Source organism: Neolamprologus brichardi, chromosome 22 (genome assembly GCF_056152115.1).
Source record: "Neolamprologus brichardi isolate AB-2024 chromosome 22, ASM5615211v1, whole genome shotgun sequence".
Lineage (NCBI taxonomy): Eukaryota > Metazoa > Chordata > Actinopteri > Cichliformes > Cichlidae > Neolamprologus > Neolamprologus brichardi.
The window spans coordinates 17283689-17300933 of NC_142124.1; the positions used below are offsets into that span (position 1 = coordinate 17283689).

General features: G+C 41.3%; 2 protein-coding genes across 7 annotated transcripts; both read left to right on the forward strand.

Annotated features, from left to right (window-relative positions):
* Nucleotides 1–208: 208 nt before the first annotated feature.
* LOC148096739 (tyrosyl-DNA phosphodiesterase 2-like) lies at nucleotides 209–11549 on the forward strand. 6 transcript variants are annotated; one of them, XM_087834954.1, is made up of 8 exons: nucleotides 209–248; nucleotides 1660–1755; nucleotides 2204–2286; nucleotides 2375–2632; nucleotides 2764–2855; nucleotides 10029–10147; nucleotides 10231–10401; nucleotides 10488–11549. In XM_087834954.1, exons 3-8 carry the CDS (start codon nucleotides 2234–2236, stop codon nucleotides 10767–10769), a joined length of 975 nt encoding a protein of 324 aa, XP_087691080.1. In that variant the 5' UTR covers nucleotides 209–248; nucleotides 1660–1755; nucleotides 2204–2233; the 3' UTR covers nucleotides 10770–11549. The 6 variants fall into 6 exon arrangements, with proteins under 6 accessions (XP_087691080.1, XP_087691081.1, XP_087691077.1 ...); XM_087834951.1 differs by having other exon boundaries at nucleotides 234–357; XM_087834952.1 differs by lacking the exon at nucleotides 209–248 and adding an exon at nucleotides 254–357 and having other exon boundaries at nucleotides 1581–1755.
* Nucleotides 11550–11742: 193 nt separating this feature from the next.
* LOC148096740 (tyrosyl-DNA phosphodiesterase 2-like) lies at nucleotides 11743–17245 on the forward strand. Its single transcript, XM_087834958.1, has 7 exons — nucleotides 11743–11856; nucleotides 15002–15084; nucleotides 15174–15383; nucleotides 15496–15587; nucleotides 16295–16413; nucleotides 16504–16674; nucleotides 16761–17245. Exons 2-7 carry the CDS (start codon nucleotides 15032–15034, stop codon nucleotides 17040–17042), a joined length of 927 nt encoding a protein of 308 aa, XP_087691084.1. The 5' UTR covers nucleotides 11743–11856; nucleotides 15002–15031; the 3' UTR covers nucleotides 17043–17245.

Here is a 17245-nt window from a genome sequence, read left to right on the forward strand (position 1 = left end):
TTACATTGATGGATGAAAAGTCCATTAACAGAAGTCTGACAGCTCTTCAGCTTTTAACCTTGTTACATGATCTTCCTCAGTGGATGGAGTTGGGACTGAAAAACACCACACACAGCATGAGAAACCCTACTGGGATGTTACTCTGTGTGTAATACACGCATCAGGCCACTAGAGAGCAGTACACAGGTGAATAGCAACTGTTTAAACACTGACAAACACAAGAAGCAGTGTTATGGGAAGTCGTAATGGTGAGTCCAAGTTTTAACCACTACACACAGTGAAACTGTTGATCTGCTGTTTTAACAGCTACATGCAATATAGGGCAAGTCGCGGGGTGCACCTTAGACGTGGTAAAAGGTAATTTTGTGTTTATGTGTAATGTCTTTACTTACATTTATGTTTTTATGAGCAGGATTTACAAAGAGGTCATACATATATATATGATATCATTCACGAGCAGTGTTGGGAAGGTTACTTTTAAAATGTATTCCATTACAGAATACAGAATACATGCCCCAAAATGTATTCTGTAACGTATTCCGTTACGTTACTCAATGAGAGTAACGTATTCTAAATACTTTGGATTACTTAATATATTATCATGCTGTTTACAACTACGTGAATGTACTATTGCTGTGATTTATTACTGTTACTGAAGGTCCGCGGCTCCGAACCGTAGTAAAGGGACCTCTGGCTAATACGGTTCGTGTCGGGCTCGTAGCTGAAAACTAGCTTAACTCTGTTGTCTGGGTCAACTTTGCTAGCGTGAGACAGAGAGAGGCGTTGAAAGGCTGCTCCAACGGAACTTATTGTTTTTTGGAGGAAAACACGAACACAGCGTACAGTCGAGTCTTAATAGCTTACTTACAGCTGGGCTCGTCAGGCTCTCTTCTTGGCTGCAGTGGTTATTATTATATTTACATGCTTCCAGCTCCCGTTTCTGCTCGATGACAGCTCGTACTTTTCCTTTTTCTCCCTCCCTCGCTCACAGACACATAACGGGTACAGCAGTCCATTCTCCCTGCAGCACGGACTACGCTGCCTATGATGCTACATTCTTTAGAGCTATACCTGTAGCATTCTGCCTATTAGCTTAGCACAACAACAACAGGCGCTCTCTCACCCAGGAAACACGCAGAGAGAGAGCGGTGCTCTGTAACCATGGCAACCGCTGCCGCCTGGAACAACAGAACGTAGCTGTCAAACAAAACCCAAACAGTCCTGACCCGCCACAATATGAAACAGGAAAGTACCGCCGTGTAATCCATTTATTTCAACAAAGTAACTGTATTCTAAATACCACCTTTTTAAACGGTAACTGTAACGGAATACAGTTACTCATATTTTGTATTTTAAATACGTAACGGCGGTACATGTATTCCGTTACTCCCCAACACTGTTCACGAGGGATACATTTGACATATAATTCACAAATTATAGACCAACAAGTCATTTACAGCAGTTTAAATGTCGGTGTTTTAGGTTAACTGGTTATATTTGTTGAAATTCCTCTCTGCGTGTTCCAGATGTTGCATCCGTAGATTTGTCATTTTCACTGAATGGTTGTCTCTGTCGGCCAGTGTGCTGTTTAGTCAGGCGGTTTGCTCCTAACTGAACTGTGAGTATCACCAGTTTACATGGGTGTGTTTCCTGAATCAGCTGACGGAGCGAACAGGATGCATCCAGGTAAACTCGAAACTGTCGAGCTGATCCGTGGCATAGTGGAGAAACTGTCGACTTGTGATTTACACAGAGGTACGATACCACGCTGAAGAGTTTTATTTCTTTTAGTTATTATTGTTATTTAAATCGTTTCAAATATGAAAAGGGTTAAAAAAGAAGAAGAAATAAAGAATTAATGAACATGATTCAAGTGTAGGTTTAGTCCGCCTGCCTTAAAATCCACACGTACAGAATAGGAATTAGGCATTAGGGGGTTTGTAAATATAGATAGAGATTTCAAATAGTTTAGTAATTGTTTTTATATAGTTTTCTGTATGTTTATTAAAGGTTATGCAAAATTGATAGAATGGGTGGAGCTAGAACATGTCAACATACTTTCAACCACATTTGTGTTGCAACCATACACACAGAGACACAAATAAACATACTGAGAAACTGCCTGGGTGTATTTGCAGCCAAGCTATTTTTTAAGTTATAATAAATGAATAGAAAGCATAACCTGGTGTGACCTTTCTTTTAGAAATCCTTGAACTAACTTGTTGAAGCTGACATGGAGAGTGAATCTGAAACACACAGTGGTGAAGATGCTACTCCAGATGACTGGTAAGTCTGCTGTCTGTTCTCCTACATGAGGTGAAGTTTGTTTATGACTCTTGTATTTTCATTGACTGCTTCTATGAAAAATTTGCAGGATGGAATTGGCTGATGACAGTCCTGCTGCCAGTTCTGCTGCCAGTCCTGCTACCAGTCCTGCTGCCAGTCATGGTGACAGTCATGGTGACAGTCATGGTGACAGTCATAATGCCAGTCCAGCCAACAGTCCTGCTGTCACACAGGAACCCTCAGAAAAAGAGGATTTTAAACTGTCCCTGATCACCTGGAATGTGGATGGGCTTGATGTGGAAAACCTTCCAGAGCGTGCCAGAGGCCTGTTTAAATATTTAAACTTGTAAGCACGTGTTACATTTTTCACACTTTAAGGCATCGTTTGGGAGAAATTGTTGCTGGAGATGCAACATTTTGCCAAAAGCTGCATATATGTGATGTTAATATGATTAAAGTAAATCTTTGTAAATGCAGATACAAACCTGATGTGGTGTTCCTGCAGGAGCTCATTGACCCTTATGTCCACTTCTTGAAGAAACGGTTTGTGAGCTACCTGATGATTGAAGGTACAGTATGACAGATACAGGTAGGAAAAGTCCATGTATGAATGATCAAATGGTGATTAATGGCTGAATGCAGTTGAACTGCTTTGGTTTCACGTAGTGTCACACATGAGGAGAGCTGTTAGGGACTTTAGATGATATTAGTAACATCTGTATTCTTCCTTTACTGTTTTCATAAAACCTGACTGTTGTACCAACACTACCAGATTACACAGGCCATGGAATACACTTTGGAGAAGCTCAGCTGTTTGAGCCTGTTTTTGTTTTCCTGGTTTTCTCTCACATCCAGCACATGTATGTATTGTTATTATGATGGATTCAAACCTAATGATTTGAAACTGAAGAAGCTAAGCAGACCCTGGGCGTCAAAGCTCGGGCTTCAGGCTTAGGCTCTAAATACTCAGTTTTGTGGTTTTTTTTCTAGAAATAGTAAGTCTAGTAAGTCAGAGGTAAAGCTGCTTTTAGAGAGAGGAGCTATAACTCCTTTTGTGTCCAAATTTCAACTGTCTAGCTCAGGGGTCCCCAATCCCAGTCCGCGAGGGCCGGTGTACCTGCAGGTTTTAGATCTCACCCTGGGTCAACACACCTGTATCACATGATTAGTTCATTACCAGGCCTGTTGAGACGGTAATTTATCCATTTAAATCAGCTGTGATGGATCAAGGACACATCTAAAACCTGCAGGGACAGCGGCCCTCATGGACTGGAATTGAGGACCCCTGGTCTAGCTGTTGATTTGAGTTGTTTGGTATTCTTTTCTTGCTGAGAGAAGCTCAGGAGACAATTTAGCAGTTTACACTATTTTATTATCAGGCAGTTAAAGATTTGGTTTGCAGAGCTGTGGACTTCTCAGTGTCAGAGAAGCGAAGTACAATTCATAATTCATTTGCATTTCTATTGTTATCATGCTGTCCTGTCAACTTGGTGGGTTTAGGTTTGACATGTAAACCAGATGACTGCCATTATTTCAGGGAATGGGGATTTATCTTCCATCTTGCAGATGATTAAATGAGTGCAATGACTCCAACAGACTGTTGATTTTCCTGTTTCTGACAAACATGTGAAATTTGTACCATGACACACACATCTGATTACATGGAAACAAATGTGCTGCATGTAACAGCATGAGTGTGTACTTAACAAAAGATAAGTATGTAATTCTCACTGACAAAACTGTTTTTATAGAATACATGACAGTATTTATAACATTTTAAGGGCCAAGGGTTCCTTCCACTGCTTTGCATTTATTGCGCAATGAGGAAATACATGGAAAAATACTGCCTAGCTTTGTTTTAGAGAAATGCAAATGATGAAGGACTTTGAACTGTATAAATTGTAATCTGGCTTAACAGAGCATTCTTTAATCCTCTTCAACCCATTGGCCCATAAAGCATCTGATATCTCTACTTCCATGTCCTAAACCCAAGCATCCTTGATGTGGTATGTAGGTGCTGTAAGTGTAAAAAGTCTAGTAAACTGGCTGATTAGGTGTTTGGAAGCAGGATTTTGTAATCAAAGTATCACAGAACTCACTATGAGCAGGGCGCTGGTCCAGATGGGAGAAAGAGTGTTTAACAAAATACCTGATTTGTAAGTATCGAAATAAATGAGCAGAGGGAAGCATACATTTTGATTGCAGCTGAGCAAATGAAGCAAAACAAATGTCACTGTAGAGGTCCTTAATAGTGTGAAGAACTCATTCTGACCATCTGAGCAGCAGGAACAGCTAAAACATTATTCCAGAAAACCCACGTTCTGGCGTTGCAAACCCATAAATAGTGCCTGAAAACTGGAAGGCCTAATCCGCCCTCAGAGGTGGGTTTCTGCAAGTGTGCCTTCACAACTCTATGGGATTTATTTGCTCAGAAGAAAGACAATGACAGAGTCAATAGTTTGAAAAAAAAAAGTAAGAAAGATGTGAATGTTGTGGAAGAGATGAATACATTTAGGAAGTACAACTATTTTAATTATATTGAAACATCTAATTAAAGAAAATGGGAGAAGTGTCCAATTATCTATCTTAGCTTTAATACTATCAACCAGGTCCTGAAAGTTCAATTTAAATAGTAGCCAGAAAGTTGCCCAAATTTATTGATGAGGCGAAGCAGGGGAGGCAAAGAGAGCCTGGCATCTGACAGTGTCAGGGCCACATCATCTGCAAGTAAAGTGATGATGGACTCGACAGGACCACTGGATATGCCTACAATGTCAGAGTTGTTCCTAACTGTAATGGCCAGAGGCTCCATAGGCAAGGCAGGTTTATTTATATAGCACAATTCAACAACAAGGTGATTCAAAGTGCTTTACATAGCTAAAGCAAAGAGCAGGGGGGACAAACAGCAACCCTGCCTAGTCCCTCAGTGACGTAGAAACAGATGTGACTTTATTCTGAAGGTCTTTGTGGATGATTCGGTGTCACACAACCCAGACACCAGTGAAAATAAAGCAGGATGTGCAATGGTCACAGAACATCTTAGCATTAGGCTCATTATCATATCACTAAACAGTATATGGAACTAGACCACAGCACTAACATGAAAACACACTAACTTCATCTCGTTGGAACAAGAGTGAGGGGTGAAAGAGCGCCCTCCTCCAACGTGAGCGTGCCAAGCTTCAACTCAGTGACGTGCAGAGTGAGACTGAGTCACCTGGGAGGGATCAGCAATGAAACGTAGATAACACCTGAATAGACAATCAGGCTGGTTTTGCCTGAAAGGTTCAGTATGTTTTTCAGTTGTGGTGGTCATTGGTGAGACTTTTCTAATAATTTCACTGATGATATACATCCACATGACTCTCCAAACGTCACAAACACAGGAAAGCTGTATATGAATTGCTGTGTTTCAAACTCTTCTCTAGTCCTGATTTTATTAAAAGTAAATACAGTAATTAAAGTATGCAAATTTCACAGATACTTGACTAACAAATTACTCGTACTCATTCTGTATGGCAGCTAGACTGCTTCCTGACACGTAAGAAAGCTGTGCATTAGATCCTCATTATGCTAGTAAATATAACAACAGCTGTACATTCCTTCGTCATATTTACTGAATTCTGAACATCATCTGAAACCCTAAACTAGACTTTTGTGGTCATTCCACTTCCATCCATCCATCTTCCTCCGCTTTATCCGAGGCCGGGTCGCGGGGGCAGCAGCCTAAGCAAAGAGGCCCAGACCTCCCTCTCCCCAGCCACCTCCTCCAGCTTATCCGGGGGAACACCAAGGCGTTCCCAGGCCAGCCGAGAGATATAATCTCTCCAGCGTGTCCTGGGTCTGCCCCGGGGCCTCCTCCCGGTGGGACATGCCTGGAACACCTCACCCAGGAGGCGCCCAGGGGGCATCCTTGTCAGATGCCCGAACCACCTCAGCTGGCTCCTTTCGATGTGGAGCAGCAGCGGCTCTACTCTGAGCCCCTCCCGGATGGCCGAACTTCTCACCCTATCTCTAAGGGAGAGGCCAGCCACCCTTCAGAGGAAGCTCATTTCTGCCGCTTGTATCCGCGATCTCGTTCTTTCGGTCACTACCCACAGCTCGTGGCCATAGGTGAGGGTAGGGACGTAGATCGACCGGTAAATTGAGAGCTTCGCTTTTACACTCAGCTCCCTCTTCACCACGACGGACCGGTGCAGCGTCTGCATTACTGCAGCTGCAGCCCCAATCCGTCTGTCGATCTCCGGCTCCTTTCTCCTATCACTCATGAACAAGACCCCGAGATACTTGAACTCCTCCACTTGGGGCAGGAACTCATCCCCGACCCGGAGTGGGCACTCCACCCTTTTCCAGCTGAGAACCATGGCCTCAGTCATTCCACTTCATTAAGGGATTTCACTGGGCCTCAAACATGCTTTGAGCACCCAAAGGATGAACTTTTTCTTTCAGAGCTAAATGTGACTGACTGCTTTGTTTTCCCCAGTGGCACCAGTGATGTAGGCACAGTAATTGCTAATTGTAAATACCACTAGGATGTTTTAAACTGTTATCACAGTGTTATTGATGCTGTTATGTCAAACCGATTACCTTACAACAGTAAAAATCATAAAGCACCGCATAGATAGAAAAATGCTGATCTGTCACTCTGCTGCAAAATCCAGATCAAAAGTATTTGATGTACGTTGGCTGTGTGGAAACACATGGCAGCTTCTGGTTTTACCTCAGACTTTGAAAGGCATTGGTCTCAAAGTTAGATCATGGTTTGTTGTATTCATTTATCCACCGGTTCAGTCACAGGCACTATCCCCTCATGGTACCGTTCCAAGGACATCTTTGAGGCTGACTCTAAAGTGTTTGCGTGCCACGTCATAGGTGGCCCTGGACAGGTCACTGATAAGTATAAAGCACACAACCAAATTCACACCATGGCAACCTTTCTTAGAACATTTGTTAGACAGATGGATAAATTACATTTATTATGTTCAGTAAAGGGTTGCTGATTCCACTAGATGTTGACCTAAAGCTACATGAAATCAAATGGATGTAAGAAGTCTAATGACAGGGGGAAAAAAGAACAGCACGAAAGCAGGGTGTGTGTGATGTTTGGTGATGAATGTTGTACCTTCATCCCTAACAATATTGCTGCTAATGGATATTTTAATGGATTTAATAATACAGTTTGATAAACATGTCTCACACTAAATGGCTTCCTTATCTCAACAACACTCTCTCATAAATAAACAAATTAATTTAACTAAAGTTTTAAAGCTGTCTTTTTGCAGTTGAACAACCAATGCTGTTTCATATTTCCATGTGTAATCTGATAGCTTTTCCTTTGTATTATTACTGTTATGTTTGCACAAAAGTTTTACACTCCAAGAGCAACTGAAAATAAACAGAAGGGTGGAGACTCAGACTAAGAAGAGCGGGTAGGTGGTGAGAATCCAGAGAAAGGTATGCTTAAACTGAATTTTTAAGAGATATGTATTTTTTGATAAAGCTTCTGTTTAACATTAATTGCAATGTATGACAATAATAGAGTTGATACACTCCTCATTAAGGACATGGAAGTAGAGATATCAGACGCTTTATGGGCCAATGGGTTGAAGAGGATTAAAGAATGCTCTGTTAATGCCAGATTACAACTTATACAGTTCAAAGTCCTTCATCGTTTGCATTTCTCTAAAACAAAGCTAGGCAGTCTTTGTCCATGTATTTCCTCGTTGCGTGATAAATGCAAAGTAGTGGAAGGAACTCTTGGCCCTTAAAATGTTATAAATAAACTTTTTTTTTTAAAGAAAGAGAAGCATGTGGAATGCTGTCATGTATTCTATGAAAACAGAGAAACTATTTTTTCTCAAACTGCTCATCAGTTCCCTCTGACCCATGTGCTGTTACATGCAGCGCATTTGTTTCCATGTAATCAGATGTGTGTGTGTGTCATGGTACAAATTTCCCATGTTTGGCAGAAACAGGAAAATCACCAGTCTGTTGGAGTCATTGCACTCATTTAATCATCTGCAAGATGGAAGATAAATCCCCTTTCCCTGAAATAATGGCAGTCATCTAGTTTACATGTCAAACCTAAACCCACCAAGTTGACAGGACAGCATGATAACAATAGAAATGCAAGTTTAAAAGATTATTATAAAAGATCATTTCCTTTATTTAATTAATCTCACATGTTGTTTAATCATTAGAAAGCATCTTATAATTCTAACATATTATCACTAAATTTGTTGACTGATCACTAATTGGAGGCACTGGTCTATTAAAAAATCAACCTGTTGTCCTGCAAGGTCTCGGTCAGCAGTAAGTGTCTGTTAAGTTTTCCAATTTTAACAGTAATGAGAGATATGGCATGTTTATGAGTATAAGCTGGTCTTCATTACACGCGCACATGAGTGTGCGTGTGTGTGTGTGTGTGTGTGTTGTTTGTTAGTAAGCGGGTTAATGCATTTGCTGTTAGGATGTGTGTACCTTTTGTTGTGATGCTCATGACCCTTTCTTAACCTCCACTCTGAGTCAGTCTTCCTTAGTTTTTCCTGGTTTTCCGTAACCCAATCTTCATGTGTCCCCACACTAAAAACAGCCTTCATTGTTCCTCTATGTTCTCTTCTTCCTCCTTCTCACGGCCGCTGCCTGCGTCTCCCACATCCTGCAGCACATCATGGTTATAATGTGCACATTATCAGCAGCTCAGTGGGCAGTTCTTCTTCAGCTTTGTCTTATTTTTCAGTTATTCTTTTAGTCCGGGATCTTCTCCTGTGTGAGGAAACCCCTCCCTACCTTACAGTTGTTACCAGGGATGTTTTATTTTCATGCTGATGTCAGCTTCAACTGACCCAATGAAGTCAGTTTTTCTTTCTTGTTGACTAGACCACCCTGTTATCATACACCCAAGAACAAGCAGCCTGTCTGCTCTGTGTTGTGATCTGTAAGTGAGCAATTTGCCTTCAACACTCAACTCTGTCAACTCCTCTTAGTTAACCCTTCACACCGTGAGATCAATGCTTGTATCCTTTTAATGAGGAGTGCATCAACTCTATCATGATCATACATCAATTAATGTTAAAAAAAACTTTATCAAAATCTTATTTCTAACAAATTCCTCCTTTCACACCATCAGGTGTGAATTCCACTATTGCAGATCCTTTGAAGAATATAGGGAATTCTTGGAAGAATTTTATAGTCTTCCTCCTTCAGTATTCCATTACTTTATACATTTATACAATGTACCAATACTACTGGCAGCAAAACAGCCCCAGAGCACGATGATACCTCCGTGCTTGACAGCTGATACGGTGTTTCTAGGTTTGAAAGTCTCATCTTTACTCCTTCACACATACCTCCTGTCATTGCTCAACCTTTTCTCTCACCTGACCATGAAACATTTGACCAGAAACAATTTGATTTGCCCATGTGGAGCAGGGGCTTCTTGCTTGGTCAGCACACTCTCAATCGGGTTCACCGTGGACAGAGATGCTAGTGTTCCAGCAGGTTCATGCAGGTTTGAACTCCTAAACATTCTAACTAATTTCCTCTCCTGAGATTGTGACAATTTTGATTGTGACACATTCGAATAACTTGAACGGATGAGATAGAAATGGCTCTAACTCATGTAAATGTGCAATTCCCTTTTCAAATCCCCAGCCCATGATCACTGGTATAAATGAGAACCTACCTGTCAGTGCACTTGTATTAAAATAGATTTTGTTTTGTCTTCCTCTTGTGTTGACCAGGTGCTGAGGAAGGTTACTTTACAGGGATGTTGCTGAAAAAGTCACGAGTCACATTGGTGGAAAGTGAGATAGTTCCTTATCGCACCACTAAGATGATGAGGAACCTGCTTGTCGCTCAGGTGTGTGCAAAATCATCTCTGATATTTTCTTTGTTTGCATAAGTTCTGCTGAACGTGATGCTCAGGAACATTTTTTTTTTCAGGTGATCGTCGACGGCCAGAAGCTGTGCCTGATGACATCCCACTTTGAGAGCTGTAAGGCCAATGCTAAAGAGCGTATGAATCAGCTGCATGTGGTGAAGTGGAGGTTTAAACATGCACCTGATGATGTCACCGTTGTGTTTGGGGGAGACACAAACCTGAGGGATGGGGAGGTCAGACGCTGCTCCTTCCACTCAGATACAGCCAGTAAACCTGTAACAAGAAATCACAGTAACTCTTTTCTCTTGGCCCGTCTTAGGTACCCAAGGTGGGCCTGCCTGCAACTGTCTGTGATGTGTGGGAGCGACTGGGCAAACAGGAGCACTGCCGCTACACGTGGGACACCTTTGCCAACAACAACAAGAAAGCTTCCTACCCTGTTCGCTTCCGCTTTGACAGAATCTACCTCCGCCCGGCCATCAGACGTGGAGTCCCACATCTGGCCCCTGATCACATGGCCTTGGTGGGACTGGAGAAGCTGGACTGTGGACGCTACACTAGTGATCACTGGGGAATCTACTGCACCTTCTCAGCTGAATAGAAATACACAAAACAACCAAAAACATGACAGTTAAGCATTTTATTTTAGATCAGCTGCTCTTTAAATGACAGTAATGCTATGCAGGAAGATGTTCCTCATTTTATTTTAATCAGTTTTATACTCTGTGTGTCTGCTTAAGTGTTTTATGTGGTTAAAATTACAAATTAAAATATGAAAAGCACCAATAAATTTTATTGATATGCCCTTACATTGATGGATGAAAAGTCCATTAGCAGAAGTCTGACAGCTCTTCAGCTTTTAACCTTGTTACATGATCTTCGTCAGTGGATGGAGTTGGGACTGAAAAACACCACACACAGCATGAGAAACCCTACTGTGATGCTACTCTGTGTGTAATACACGCATCAGGCCACTAGAGAGCAGTACACAGGTGAATAGCAACTGTTCAAAACACTGACTTACAGGACTGAAAGTAGTGTTATGGGAAGTCATAATGGTGAGTCCAACTTTTAACAGCTGCACACGTATGCCTGAAGCTGTTGATCCACGGTTTTAACAGCTACACGCAGTAGCATCCATCCACTCTCTTCTGTTTATCCAATTCAGGGACTGGAGCCTAACCCGGCTGTTATAGGGCAAGAGGCAGGGTACACCTTAGATGTGGTAAAAAGTGATTTTGCCACATGTGTTTTTGTTTTGTGTGACATTAAAAGAAATAAAATTTGGCAGATTTTATTAAGGACGGAAAGCCCCCACCCCCGGTTAATAATTCTATTTGTTGTAATAAAGTTTGTAATTAATAAATGTAGTTATTTCAAACCCAAATCTGTTTGGAAAAAGTCAGCTTTGTTTGATTTTCTCTGTTAATTATTTTTTATCTGTATGTACACTGATTAAAGTTTGGGTAAAAACATTATACAACCTTTATAGAATGGGTGGAGCCAGAACTTCGACCTTAATTTGATTATCACGAGTTTAAGTGGGCGTGTTTCCTGAATCAGCAGTAGTCGTTAATCAGCTGACGGGTGAACAGGCTGTGTGAAGGTAAATTTGGGAATCTGCCGAGCTGGTCTGTGGCGTACTCGAGACAGTGTCATCTCGTGGTTTATTTTACAGAAACACAGAGGTACGATACCAGCCTGAATACTTTCGGTTTTTTTTTGAATTATTATTATTATTTAAATAAAGTCAATATGAAGAGGTTACACACATATTACAGACTGAAAGTCATTTTGATCAGTAAGACTGGAACAGAGCTTAAAAAAAATTAAAAAGTTCCATCAATTGATGCCAGGAAGAGAAGTCAAAAAACTTGTTTGAATTAACAAACTTATAAACAGAACTCTGTCATTCAGGCACAGAGAAACTAATGAGTTATAATCAAGCAGGCTATTCATGTTTAAAGTTGCATAAGACAGTTTTTAGTTTTTTATTCTTTCAGCTGTAGTTCGGAGGGTATTTAATGGCCTGAGAGCACGTACAGAATGGGGATTAGGCATTAAGGGGTTTGTAAATATAGATGGAGATTGCAAATAGTTTAGTAAAGTGTTTTACACATGTATACAATTATTTATGTATTTATTTTTGTGCAAACACACTTTGAATTGTCTTACAGTGTATTCCTAATAGTATCTAAGCACATGTGGTCTTAGTGTGGTGCTGGTGTTGTTGGGGCTGAGTTGTGTTGGAATCTGTCTGTGGAGGGTGATGGCCAGAAGTGTTTGTCTTCTGGTCTGGTGGAAAAATAAATGTGCTTCACTTTCAAATGCCTCCTACCTGGGCCCGTCCACCAAGTTCACACCCAGGAACCACCAAAGCTCAAGCTGCCATGAACTATAACCTGTGGGAACGCCAGCGTCACCGTCTCACTGCTCCAAAATCAACGGCTTCAAGCTTGGCTGAAGTTTGTAGCTGCTCACATAGACAAGCCAAATCTTTACAATTTCAATTAAATTCTGTTTTATTTATACAGTGGAAAATCACAACAACAATCACCTTAAGGCGCTTTATATTGTAAGGTAGACCCTATAATACATTCAGACACAAACCTGACAATCATATGACCACCTATGAGCAAGCACTTTGGCAACTCCCTTTTAACAGGAAGAAACATCCAGCAGAAGCAGGCTCAGGGAGGGGCAGCCATTTGCCATGACCGGTTGGGGTGAGGAGAGGAAGACAGGACAAATGACATGCTGTGGAAGAGAGACAGAGATTAATAACAAGTACGATTTAATGCAGAGAGGTCTATTAATACATAGTGAGTGAGAAAGGTGACTAAAGAAGAAATACTCAGCACCCAGCAGCCTACACCTGTTGCAGCATAACTAAGGGATGATTAATAGTCACCTGATCCAACCCTAACTATGTGCTTTAGCAATCTGGAGGAAGGTTTTATAGTCAAATGAGTCAAAGACTGAGCTTGTTGGAAACAATGACAAGAGGCGTATTTGGAGGAGTACAGGTGAGGCTTTCACCTGCTGTCAAGCATAATGGTGGTAGCACCATGCTCTGCTGTGTTTTGTTGCCAGTGATACTGGTACACTGCATAAAGTGGATGGCATAATAAAGGAGGACTACCTCCAAATTCTTCACCTTTGTGTCAAATCAACAGCTAGAGGCTTGAAACTTTGACACAGCTGGGTGTTCCAACAGGACAATGACCCCAAACGCATCAAAACTGGTTTTGAATGCATAAAGCAGTCTAACATGGAGCATCTGGACTGGCCTCCCCAAAGCCCCGACATCAACCCTATTAAAAACTTGTGGTCTATACTTAAAAGCTGAATCTGAGCCATGAAACCAACCAATTTAAATTAACTTTGTTTCCAAGAAGTGTGGTCAAATATCCAGCCAGATTTATGTCAGAAGCTGATCTCTACCAAAAAAGTCTGGCCGAGACTTGCCATCACCAGTGTGTGAATGTGTGTGTGAATGACTGAATGTAGTGTGAAGCGCTTTGGGGTCCTTAGGGACTAAGTAAAGCGCTATACAAGCCATTTACCATTTAACCAAATATTAGATGGGTTTTATGTCATCATTGAAGACGCTGATTTCTGTAATAAACGTTTTAAATTTAAAATAAAAGAATATCTTCTAAGTCAGGTTAAAAAGGAATATCATTCTTTGACTTTAAATAGAACAGATGATAGCAAAATAGGATGTGGATTATTTACTTTTTGGTTGAGAGTCAGTCCACTCGTGACATGGTGAACGGCCTACAGGCCAGGAAAATCAACCTGCTCTTACTGACATTGAAGGAAATAATATTTGACCATTTTTATTAAGGACAGAAACATTTTGTCACATTTGTAGTAAGAACAGGACCCAACGCAGGACTTTTCCAAAAAGTGACAGTGAATTTATTTAAAGTGAAGAAAGGTAAACAACAACGTGACAATCCCCACACCATGGCTCCCATGGCGATTTCTCTAAAATCCCACATCTGCTTGTGTCCTTGGCGTGAATCGTGAAACTCCAAATCCCAAACTGTACAGTGGCCCCGCTCCCGTAAATCACTCCGTTCCCAAATCCTGGCAAGACAAGACACACAAAGTCTTCACTATGAGGCCGGGGATGTACTGCTGAGTAAACTCAACATCCAGGGTTGATTGAAGCTCAGCCCCACAGTTAAGAAGGAGACTACACGTGATGATAATCAGCTGATAAGCAGACACATGGGCGGGGCGACCAGCGAGGGCCGCCAGCCCATGATAAACCCAAGAAATATTGACAAGCCCAAAAAAACATGAACCCTGGGTCTGGCCATAACAGGTTTTCTTCCCTCCTTTGGTTAATATTTTTTATATGTTTTTAATGCATATATGTAGTTATTTTAAAGCCCAATCTGTTTGGAAAAAGCTCTCATAACTTTGATTTAATTACACACTTTTGAAATCTGTGGTGGTGTTGTATCAAACCATTATTTCTTAGTTTTTGCTTTTTTGCTTGCTTGCATTTATATAGTGTGATACTTACTGAACCTCTGTTGTTGCTTTGTTTGCTTTTCTCTGTTCATTGGTCTTTCTCTCTATGTATGTTTATTAAAGGTTAGGGAAGGAATTATGCAACCCAGAATGGGTTGGGATAGATAGAATGGGTGGAGCTAAAACATGTCAACATACTTTGAACCATATTTGTTTGCAACCAAGGACACAAAAACTCAAATAAACATACTGAGAAACTGCCTGGGTGCATTTCCAGCAAAGCCATGTTTGTAAAGTTATAGTAAATGAATAGAAAGCATAACCTTCCTGGGACTTTTCCTTCAGAGATCCTTGAACTAACTTGTTGAAGTAGACATGGAGAGCGACTCTGAAACACACAGTGGTGAAGATACTACTCCAGATGACTGGTAAGTCTGCTGTCTGTTCTCCTACATATGGTGAAGTTTCCCTATAACTCTTTGTGTTTGAGCTGACTGACTGTGTGAAAAATTTGCAGGATGGAATTGGCTGATGACAGTCCTGATGGAAGTCCTGCTTACATTCCGGCCGACACTCCAGGTGACAGTGCAGCTGACAGTCCTGCTGCTACACAGAAACCCTCAGAAAAAGAGGATTTTAAACTGTCCCTGATCACCTGGAACGTGGAAGGGATTAATGGGGAAAAACGTCCAGAGCGTGCCAGAAGCCTGGTTAAATATTTAAACTTGTAAGCACATGCTACACTTTTCACACTTTTAGGCATCATTTAGAGGAAATGTTGCTAAAGGCTGCATATATGTGAGAGTTAATATTATAAAAGATAATCTTTGTAAATGCAGATACAAACCTGACGTGGTGTTCCTGCAGGAGCTCATTCCCCCTTATGTCCAGTTCTTGAAGAAACGGTTTGTGAGCTACCTGATGATTGAAGGTACAGTATGACAGATACAGGTAGGAAAAGTCCATGTATGAATTATCAAATGGTGATGAATGGCTGAATGCAGTTGAACTGCTTTGGTTTCACGTAGTGTCACACGTGAGGAGAGCTGTTAGGGACTTTTGACAATATTATTAACATCTGTATTCTTCCTTCACGGTTTTTATAAAACCTGACTGTTGTACCAACACTACCAGATTATTACACAGGCCATGGAATACACTTTGGAGAAGTTCAGCTGTTTGAGCCTGTTTTTGTTTTACTGGTTTTCTCTCACATCCAGCACATGTATGTATTGTTATTATGATTCTCCATTTTCAAATAATACGTTTTGGAGAAGCTAGGTAAATCCTGGGTGTCAACGCTCAGGCTATAAACACTTGAATTTCATGTCTTTTGTCTAGAAGTAGACGTAAGGCTGCTTTAAGGGGGAGGAGCCATTACAGCTTGTTTCAGACAGTTTTGAGTAATGAATCATTCAAAACTGTCCTAGTAGAGATATAAAACAAACACATGGAGCTGGAGATGAGTGGAATAAATCCCACTATAAGCCCACTATCATAGCAGCAGTGTATTCACTGTGATATTGTGTGCTTTCAGTTATTATGTGCAATTTTGCCCATGATCACCCGACAAAGGATTTCCTTTGAAGGTCTTTGCCTTTAAAAGTCTCCATCTTCCTCCTGACTTGTGTTGACCAGGTGCTGAGAAAGGTTACTTCACAGGGATGTTGCTGAAAAAGTCACGAGTCACATTTGTGGAGAGTGAGATAGTACCTTATCGCACCACTCAGATGATGAGGAACCTGCTTGTCGCTCAGGTGTGTGCAAAATCATCTCTGATATTTTCTTTACATGCATAAGCTGTGTTGAACGTGATGCTCAGGAACATTTTCCTTTACAAAAATCAGGTGATCGTCGACGGCCAGAAGCTGTGCCTGATGACATCCCACTTTGAGAGCTTTAAGGCATGTTCTAAAGAGCGTATGAATCAGCTGCATGTGGTGAAGTGGAGGTTTAAACATGCACCTGATGATGTCACCGTTGTGTTTGGGGGAGACACAAACCTGAGGGATGCGGAGGTCAGACGCTGCTCCTTCCACCCAGATACAGCCAGTAAACCTGTAACAAGAAATCACAGTAACTCTTTTCTCTGGATCCGTCTTAGGTACCCAAGGTGGGCCTGCCTGCAACTGTCTGTGATGTGTGGGAGCGACTGGGCAAACAGGAGCACTGCCGCTACACGTGGGACACCACTACTAACACCAATCAGAATATTTCTACACCTGCTCGCTTCCGCTTTGACAGAATCTACCTCCGCCCGGCTATCAAACGTGGAGTCCCTCGTCTGGCCCCTGATCACATGGCCTTGGTGGGGCTGGAGAAGCTGGACTGTGGACGCTACACTAGTGATCACTGGGGAATCTACTGCACCTTCTCAGCTGAATAGAACTACACAAAACAACCAAAAACATGACAGTTAAGCATTTTAGATCAGCTGCTCTTAAAATCACTGTAACTCTATGCAGGAAGATGTTCTTATTGCCTGTAAATGATTTATCTTAATTTAATCAGTTAAATTTAATTTATTCCTCTAATGTGTGTCTGCTTAAGTGTTTTATGTGGTTAAAATGGCCAATTAAAATATGAAAA

Coding starts and splice junctions, on each gene's coding strand:
- LOC148096739 (XM_087834954.1), top strand. CDS start 2,234: ATGGAGAGTGAATCTGAAACACACAGTGGTGAAGATGCTACTCCAGAT. Junction 2,287..2,374: donor GATGCTACTCCAGATGACTG/GTAAGTCTGCTG, acceptor AAAAATTTGCAG/GATGGAATTGGCTGATGACA. Junction 2,856..10,028: donor GAGCTACCTGATGATTGAAG/GTACAGTATGAC, acceptor TGTGTTGACCAG/GTGCTGAGGAAGGTTACTTT.
- LOC148096740 (XM_087834958.1), top strand. CDS start 15,032: ATGGAGAGCGACTCTGAAACACACAGTGGTGAAGATACTACTCCAGAT. Junction 15,085..15,173: donor GATACTACTCCAGATGACTG/GTAAGTCTGCTG, acceptor AAAAATTTGCAG/GATGGAATTGGCTGATGACA. Junction 15,588..16,294: donor GAGCTACCTGATGATTGAAG/GTACAGTATGAC, acceptor TGTGTTGACCAG/GTGCTGAGAAAGGTTACTTC.